This window comes from Ananas comosus, unplaced genomic scaffold (genome assembly GCF_001540865.1).
Source record: "Ananas comosus cultivar F153 unplaced genomic scaffold, ASM154086v1, whole genome shotgun sequence".
NCBI classification, from domain to species: Eukaryota; Viridiplantae; Streptophyta; class Magnoliopsida; order Poales; family Bromeliaceae; genus Ananas; species Ananas comosus.
The window spans coordinates 21,350-30,188 of record NW_017890917.1 but is presented as its reverse complement, the minus strand read 5'-3'; the positions used below and the strand labels follow the sequence as shown (position 1 = coordinate 30,188).

The window sequence follows — 8,839 nt, the reverse complement described above, 5'->3', positions numbered from 1 at the left end:
TGCTCGTACGCCTTCTTGTTTTGTGTGGAAGTTTAGTGACTTCAATCATATTTGACTATTCTTTGTAACTACAATGAGAAGTAGTGCCTTATCTGGACATTGATGTATAGTCATATTTGTTTGTATTTTCCTCGATTTCACTACTAATTCTTACTTTTTCTTCTTCCCCAGAGCTACTCTTTGAATATCACTACAGTAAAGGGGTTTGAGATATTTGTGGAGAGCCTTAAAGAGAAGCCTGGAAAGAGTGGAGTTGATCTTATTTTAAGCTGTGTTGATAATTATGAGGCTAGGATGGTTGTAAACCAGGTTGCCGTCTCTTCTTAAGTTACTTATAAGATTATTACCTTGTTAGATCCACTCATCAGGTTCCAAAAGGTAATGTCAATGATTTATCAGGGTTATGTGTTGATCTTATTCATATTCCCTTTTCAGGCGTGCAATGAGCTTGGCCAAACATGGATGGAGTCTGGTAATACTTAATTTCTTTTATGTCTTAACCTTTCTAATGCTATCATTCTCCCTGTTGGTCCTTGTTACTCCAGTCTGACATTTTCATGGGTTCCATGCTGTAGCCTTTGTCTATATAAATTTTTCTTGCAGTTCCATCTCTAAGAATAACTTGATTCATAAATATTAATGCAGCATTCATTTCAGACATTAAGCTCATTCCATATCAAGTTTGCAATGGAAGAGCATTGTGTTGTATTTTAGAGGAAAAAAATTTCAGCTTTTTTGTGGACTCTCTGGGAAATTCATAATATTTGGTTTTTCTTAAATATCAACCAACCAACATGTAAATTCAAGCTTTTATGCAAACCTGTCTTTATATGAATCACAAAATTCTCTTTGGATTTCAAGCTTGATTCCTCTTTTTTTCCCCCCCACCTGTTTGACCTTATCCTGTGATGGCATAGCAACAAAAGCCAATTCTAGTTAGTGTTGAAGGTGAGATATGAGAGGCCCTTGAGTCTTAAAAATTTTGAATCTCTATTTAGTCAATGGACTCATGTGGGATGACATTTTCATACAGAAATATCCAAGTTTTTAACGTCAGGTTTTTCTGTTTAGTCAAGGTACTCATATTGCATCTCCATGTAGTAATTATCTGCTGGTCATGGATTATGAAGTAAAATGGGAAAATTTAATTGCAGGTGTTTCGGAAGATGCTGTTTCTGGTCATATACAGTTGCTTGTTCCTGGTGAGACGGCTTGTTTCGCATGTGCTCCTCCTCTGGTATGGTCCTATTAAGCTAAATTCTGTTAAATTACCTCTGTTTCATTTTGCCATATAAATTATATTTATTTCTAGCCAGATAATTGCTGAAATATTAGCATGCATGAAAGGACTATCTTCTGCACTATAACTTGTTATTTACTGAAAATAAGAGTCAACTAAAAACTTTTTTTAAAAAAATTCCTGTAAGCATCAATGCCAGACTGTTTCAGAGTCTTTAAACAAGTTAATGCTCTGCTTTTCTTTTATTATTTTCTTTAGCACCAGTCACCATGCTATGCTGAAGTAGTTGTGAAATCTCATATTGTAGGTTGTAGCATCTGGAGTAGATGAACGTACACTCAAGCGTGAAGGTGTATGCGCTGCTTCTTTGCCAACTACAATGGTGAGACATTTTTTTCTTTCCCTTTCCATGAAGAACTCTTCTCCCTTGTCACTTGTCTATTTCGTGCATGAAAAACTTTGGTTCTGAGGCTGTTTATTACACAAAGAGTCACTTTTTGGTTAGTTTAAGAGATTGCTACATCAGGGCTATAGTAAAATATATGCAAAGCTTCTTGTAGCAGTTGCATACCTGTACGTGCTGCACTTGCTAAAAGTGATGTCATTTACATGTCGCTCTTCAGGCATTTTCACTTGCTTTCTTGAGAGGTGCTAAAGTTAAAAAATATCTCACATTTAGCTTTTTGTTGATGTATTGTATGTACTATGAAGCACGATAGTGTAACACTAGCTTTATCACAAAAACATCTGCATTCTCTTTAGACACGGCATGCTTATATTTGACGTTACCTATTACATTTAGACTATAATTGATGTTCTAAAATTAATGTGGAAGCCTAATCTTGTCATCTTATTACTTTATGTTTCAATTTTGCATTTGCTTCTGATTTATTTGCTTATTATCCTACGCAATTGTTTATAATTATGATGTTTGTCTTATGTATCCTTTTTCTTTTGTGGTAAATTAATATTTATGCCCTTTTATATGCGAGAGAAAAATGAAACAGTTTCTTTCTGTCACTTATTTGAGAACGTATCGAGCCAATAAAAGAATTATCGCTTTATAAATTTTATCCAACGATTTTCTTATACCTTCCGGTTTCCCTTTCTTTTTGTTGCTTTATAAATGCCATTTAGTTCTAGTTTTTCTGCATTGCATATCCTAGTGGATCTCAGTCTAAATATTCAGCTTAAGTTTATTTTCTTTTACTGATTGTTGACGTATTTGGTATTAATTGTCTATACAGGGAGTTGTTGCTGGTCTTTTAGTTCAGAACACCCTCAAATACTTGTTGAAGTTTGGGCAAGTCTCTCCTTACTTGGTAAATTTAATTTTTTATTCTTATTATTCAGTAACAATACTCAGCATATGAATAAATTCTTCTTATCATGTTGCTCTTGGATATAATGTTGGACCTTTCTGGTCTCTCTTTACGCACAAAATAAATTTTTTCTTCTCTCTTTATATTTTCCATACCGATATGCAACAATTGGCATGTTCTTACTCCTTTTGTCATATATGGATTTGCAGTAAAATCAATTTAATTTGCAAATCATGCATTGTATACTATGCATCAGATGACAGATGCTGATGTGGTGGAATCTTATAAGATCATTTATTATGTTGTAGGGTTATAATTCACTTAAAGACTACTTTCCAACTATGCAAATGAGGCCAAACCCACAATGCTCAAACTCTGCATGCGTTGAGCGGCAGGTATATGATTATTAACTGTGCTTTTCCTTAACTTGTGTTTTTACATGGTTATAACGGTATTAATTATGCAGGAGGAGTACATTCAATCAAAACCAGCTAGAGATGCGGCAGCTAAGGCGAAGATGGAATCTGAAGCGTCAGCAGAAAGCGAGGGCCCTGTTCACTTGGATAATGAGTGGAATATAAGGTAAATCCTTTTGGCGCTAGTAAAATGATCAGTTCATGCTACCTTCAAAATTTTTTTGAATGAAAAACAAAGACTTCATTTAATTACCCAAATCTCTGTTTAATCCTACTTGTATAGGCCTATTCAGAATATAGTATTCTCTGTTGTAATACAACAGTTGCATCATTATATTTCAAAATTCCGACATTCGAACGAAATTTAAAATCAATTCGTGAATCTGTGCAGTGTTGTTGACGATGACGAGGTGGATGTACCGAGCAGTAGCAACACATCAGGTGAGTCGATGTTTGTCATTTTCTCTTAGGTTTCGGAATTAGGACTACCACTAACTTCTTTTGAATTAGTTAAGTGCAAGATAAGAACTCATCAAGGCATCAAGCTAAAGTCGGAACTGAGAAGTGGAGAAAGTGATCTTTAGTTACACCAAAATTTTAAACTTAGTGGGGCAACTTACGAAAAAATTTTAGTGCATTTTTCAGATTAAGATTTCATCATTCTCACTACTGGAATTTCTTCGCATGTTTACTCTTTGATTTCTGCAGATCGTCTTCCCGATGGCCTCGTCCACGAGCTTCCTTCTGCCGATAAATACACGCAACCGCTCGTAGCAGAAGAGGCAAGCCCTATCGCTGACGATCTTGAGGATCTCCAACGACAACTTGACGCCCTCAATGCATCTTGACTGTCCGAAAAATGGAGGTTGCGTCTTCACTTTTCCAATGTACAATTAATTGGAGTCTTTTTAATTTCACATATAAGAGGGAGTGCAGAGGCTAATTTTGACATTATCATTGTTGTAACTACAAAATATTTGCTAGTGTGTTTGAATTAGTGAGGAGGCTAAGTTAGAATGTTCAGGATTAAGAATATTTCTTGTGTTGCATTAACATTGTTTCAACATTATAATGGTTTCAGCATTTTTGTTAGTTAGTAGAGCTTATCGAAAAAGCACGAACAGCTTTTACCGTCAAATATCATCCTCAGTTGCTTCTCGCTGCAGCAGAATTAGAAGTTATATACTTATATTCGCCTTGCGACCACGAAAGACTATTATTTATCCGTTTCATTTAAGTTACTGAATTTTTATTTTAAAACTTCCAACAGTTCATACAACAAAATGATTAAAGAGAACCAGGTTGACTTAAAATGCATTTGAATTGGTTTTGTTTGGTTTTTTTTCAAAATTAAAAACCAAAATGTTCCATGTAGAACACTGGTGAAATCAATCAGAAATAAAGTGATAATTTATGTGTTAAATTCTCTCCCTATTCCTGATCGTACCGTTTTATCCCATTTATTCCCGGCAGCATAACGATATCCCGGAATATCCTATTCCCGGAATATCTTATTCCGATCCAATGCCCCCCTCCGCAGAAACCCTAGCTCCCTCAGATCGCCCACCATGAATCCCTAACCTTCTCCATCCATTCCGATCTCTCTGACGGCCGTATGACGGTGGCTGCGCCGCCTCCGCCACTGCCGCCGATGATCCCAAACCCCCGCTCCCAACCCCGGCGTTGAGCTCGACCCCGAATTCGAATCCCTCTCCCCCCGCCTCGTCGAGATCCACCGCATTCTGCAATCCTACCAATTGCCCAGCAATGACTCGCATGCGGTCGACACATTTTTGCAGTCATTGGCGCACATTTTTTACATCGCATCTGAAGCAATGAAACTCCACAAATGCAGATCATGCGTAAAACTACAAGGGTGGCCCCTTGGCGAAGATACGTAACGGAGAGAGGTCCTTCGAAGGTCAGTTTAGTTACTATGTTCCAAAGTTGCAAATTTTTTATTTCAAATTTCTTTGTGCATAGTCTGAGTAGTGTAGGTGGCATTGAGAGGTTTTGTAGAGTTTTGCGAAACTGTAAATGCAAGAGTTTGAATTGAGTAAACAAACTCGAAGAAGATCACATGGTGAAATATCGTCTTCGAATACGGATTCGTCGGAAGCACCTACGTGTTTGTTTTTCAGAAATTCCCGAGATTTAGAACAGTTTTTAAAGTAAAATATAGTTTTTAAAGTTTAGTATGATTTGCGCGGCGGCATGTAAACACAAGAATAACATGAACCAATTCTCATCTCACAGGGGCATTTCTCCGAACACCTATAAAACTCCAAACCGCAACGACGCAACTCTCAAAAAAAATCCCAAATTAAATCTTTCAACATTTAAATCAAAAAACAAATTTGTTTTAAGCATTTCACCGAACACAAGATATGCAGCAACCTTCTTTTTGTCTCTTGGGCATTTCCACAAACACCATTAAAACCAACTCATTCATGCGAATCGTCAAACACTTGAAAGTTAAACACATATACATAATATTAATATCGGATCCCACCAATAATACCAACCTCAACATATCATATCACATTAGCTAAAAAGATTGCTAAAAGAAGGTAATAAAATATAAAAACGGCACCTTTAGAAATCCTCGTCGATTTTGAAGACGTGGTTGTCGGCGGCGCCGGCGAGGCCGTTGAGGCTGGCCATGACGGAGGCCTTCTGGTACTCGCCGACGCGCTTCTCGAAGAAGTTGGTCTTGCCCTGGAGGGAGATGAGCTCCATCCAGTCGAAGGGGTTGGCGACGGCGTACATCTTGGCGCAGCCGAGGGCGGCGAGGAGGCGGTCGGCGACGAACTCGATGTACTGGCTCATGAGGCGGCCGTTCATGCCGACGAGGGCGACGGGGAGGGCGTCGCAGACGAACTCGCGCTCGATGTCGACGGCGTCGCGGACGATGGCGCGGACGCGGGGCTCGGGGAGGCGGCGGCGGAGGAGGGAGTAGAGGAGGCAGGCGAAGTCGCAGTGGAGGCCCTCGTCGCGGGAGATGAGCTCGTTGGAGAAGGTGAGGCCGGGCATGAGGCCGCGCTTCTTGAGCCAGAAGATGGCGCAGAAGGAGCCGGAGAAGAAGACGCCCTCGACGCAGGCGAAGGCGACGAGGCGCTCGGCGAAGGAGGCGTCGGGGGACTGGATCCAGCGCAGCGCCCACGCGGCCTTGCGGGCGACGCAGGGGACGGTGTCGACGGCGCGGAAGAGGCGGTCCTTCTCGAGGGGGTCGCGGATGTAGGTCTCGAGGAGGAGGGAGTACATCTCCGAGTGGATGTTCTCGATCGCGATCTGGAAGCCGTAGAAGGCGCGGGCCTCGGCGACCTGGACCTCGGCCATGAAGCGGGAGGCGAGGTTCTCGAGGACGATGCCGTCGGAGGCGGCGAAGAAGGCGAGCACGTGGGAGACGAACCGCCGGTCGTCGCCGGAGAGCGCAAGCTCCCAGTGCCGGAGGTCGCCGGAGAGGTCCACCTCCTCGGCGGTCCAGAACGACGCCACGGCCTTCTTGTAGAACTCCCAGATGCCCGGGAACCGGATCGGGAACATCGAGAACCGATCTGCGCTCGGCGACAGCAATGGCTCCTCCTCCTCCTCCTCCCTCATCCCCATCCCCATCTCCTCCGCTGCCTCGGCGGAGACGTCGACGAGGGGGATCAGCGAGGGCGCCGCGGGCATGGTTGGAGTGCGGGAGCAAAACGGGAATTAGGGTTAGGGTTAGGGTTTTAGGGGATTGGGGACGATGATGATAAGGGCTAGGGAGAAGGAGATATTGGGGGTGCATATATATATATATAGTGGAGAGTGTGGCTTCTTGAGGAAGGAGATGAGGGCGGTAAGGTTACCGGGGCGAGACATGGGACGCAGCCACCGTTCAACATGCTTTGAGATTCGCGCGATAAGCGTGATGGACGGTGGATGTGGACGTACTCGCACCCACCAACATTTTGCCCGGTGAGGTTACCGCATTTTGAATTTGGGGGAAATTTTTGAACGGGGGGCGTACGAAGGAAGATAAAAATGGAGGGGAATTTAAATTTGGGGAAAAAATGTACGGGCACCCCTTAATTGTACGATATTTCGAACTTAGCCCCCTTAACTTCTAATTTTAAAAGGGAGGGGGATTTAAAATTTTGGTAGAAATGTAGGAAGAACCCATAACTATAGTTGATTTTTAAATAGGTCCCGTTGCTTTAGTTGAAGATTTTGTTAAATTTAAAAGAGCTCTACCACCTATCAGTCGCTAATTATTTAATTTTTTTTTTACTAAATATAATTAAAATAATCAAATTCTATAACTTTACTGATAAGTCTGATAAAATTTTTAATTTGTTTGACTCAAAATCAAAAGTTTAAGAAATCTCAATCGAAGTTTAAAGTTGAGGGACCATTTTGAAAGTTCATACATTTTTTAGCTAAAATATTTAATTTTTTTTCTTTTCGGGGGTTTTTTGGGGAAATTTAAATTTTGGCAGGAGGGATTTGGTCGGGAAAAGTGCGAGAATGATGAGAGGCGCGAACGACGGGCGCACACTTAACTTTATAATAATATCCGTGTAAAATTGTATGGAGGCCCCTCAACTGTAGATTCTTTTGGAAAACATCCCTTAACTCTTATTAATTTTGAAATTTTCGTATGCACTCATGCACGTTAAAATAATTGTTAAATTTGGAAATTTTACCAAATAATAATAATAATTAGCCATTTCATTTTAAGAACATTTATAAATTTATTTAATTTAAATTTTATCTTAATTTTAAGATAATTAAAAAAAGGGTAAAAGTTGAGGGGCAGTAAATAACGTACGGGAGCGCGCGGATTCGAATGTTGCGGATAAGAAGCGCCGTTTCCGAGAGGGACACGTGGACGGCAGTGATAGGGACACGTGGACCTTTCGTGACAGCATTGTGGGGGACGTGGTGCGGACACGTGGACAACTGAGGACTGAGTGCGGACACCGTTGGGTGCACGCGCGTGCACCATACGACCGTGCACCGCAACATGCCGAGTTTGCTCCAACCCTTCATTCTATCTTATATTTCAATCTTCACCGTTCATTTCATCTTATATTTCAATCTTCACCATTCAATAGAGTAATATGTCTTTCTCAATTATTAAAGAAGAGTGATATGTCTTTCTCAATTATTAAAGAACTGGATCGGACGATCTGATCGTGACTCTACCTATAAAGTAATTTGATTCAACTCTTTAAATCGGATAAGTCCTTAAATTCGTTTGAATCGGCGATGTTTGCACCGGCAAATTGGTCCGATTTGTCCGATTTTAGTCAAACTAACCTAACCGACATTTTTTTATCTAAATCATATATTCATATTAGATCTAAGGGCTGAAAATAAACTTAGCACAAGTTAATCTTATAAAAAATAAATTTTAATTTATATATATTCAATTTGGTCTAAAATTATTATTTTATTATTAAGTATGATACTAAAATAATGATAAATATTATATAATAAACTTTAAATAATAATTAAATATTTATGACGTTTGTAAAGATGAGATCGATATTTTGGACGGTGGAGATTAGATAAAAGATATTATTGAGGGTCAAAAGGTATAGTGCATGAATTCCCGTGTATGCACATGGTGTATGCAACCATTTAAAATAGTTTGGGTATCCACAGATACCTACCTCCTTTTATAATAGTGGGAGACCATAAATCTATGTTATTTGCTTTTGTCCCAGAGAAAAAGAGGGGCAAAAAAAAAATAAATAAAAGGAGGAGACCATTCCCCTAAACCCACATCACCTGGTCATGTGGAAACACATCAACAAAAAAACTTGCCCTAAATTGGGCCCTATGGACAAAATCAAAATTAGAAAAAAAAAAAAAAGGCTAAA

At 40.1% G+C, this 8,839-nt stretch overlaps 2 protein-coding genes across 2 annotated transcripts; one reads left to right on the top strand and one right to left on the bottom strand.

The window, feature by feature from the left end:
* Positions 1-149: 149 nt before the first annotated feature.
* Positions 150-4,074, top strand: LOC109704420 (ubiquitin-like modifier-activating enzyme 5). Its single transcript, XM_020225159.1, has 9 exons — positions 150-309; positions 436-472; positions 1,155-1,237; positions 1,548-1,622; positions 2,488-2,562; positions 2,871-2,957; positions 3,029-3,144; positions 3,370-3,419; positions 3,687-4,074. Exons 1-9 carry the CDS (start codon positions 295-297, stop codon positions 3,824-3,826), a joined length of 678 nt encoding a protein of 225 aa, XP_020080748.1. The 5' UTR covers positions 150-294; the 3' UTR covers positions 3,827-4,074.
* Positions 4,075-5,366: 1,292 nt separating this feature from the next.
* On the bottom strand, positions 5,367-6,759 carry LOC109704419 (ribonucleoside-diphosphate reductase small chain B-like). The gene has a single exon (XM_020225157.1). The coding sequence runs from the start codon at positions 6,651-6,653 to the stop codon at positions 5,574-5,576; it is 1,080 nt and encodes a 359-aa protein (XP_020080746.1). The 5' UTR covers positions 6,654-6,759; the 3' UTR covers positions 5,367-5,573.
* Positions 6,760-8,839: the final 2,080 nt, after the last annotated feature.

What these genes read in the sequence shown, in the direction of transcription:
- LOC109704420 (XM_020225159.1), top strand. An exon ending in TCGCATGTGCTCCTCCTCTG is followed by an intron (nt 1,238 to 1,547) that starts GTATGGTCCTAT and finishes CTCATATTGTAG; the next exon opens with GTTGTAGCATCTGGAGTAGA. An exon ending in GAGCAGTAGCAACACATCAG is followed by an intron (nt 3,420 to 3,686) that starts GTGAGTCGATGT and finishes TGATTTCTGCAG; the next exon opens with ATCGTCTTCCCGATGGCCTC.
- LOC109704419 (XM_020225157.1), bottom strand. Translation starts at nt 6,653, where the DNA reads ATGCCCGCGGCGCCCTCGCTGATCCCCCTCGTCGACGTCTCCGCCGAG.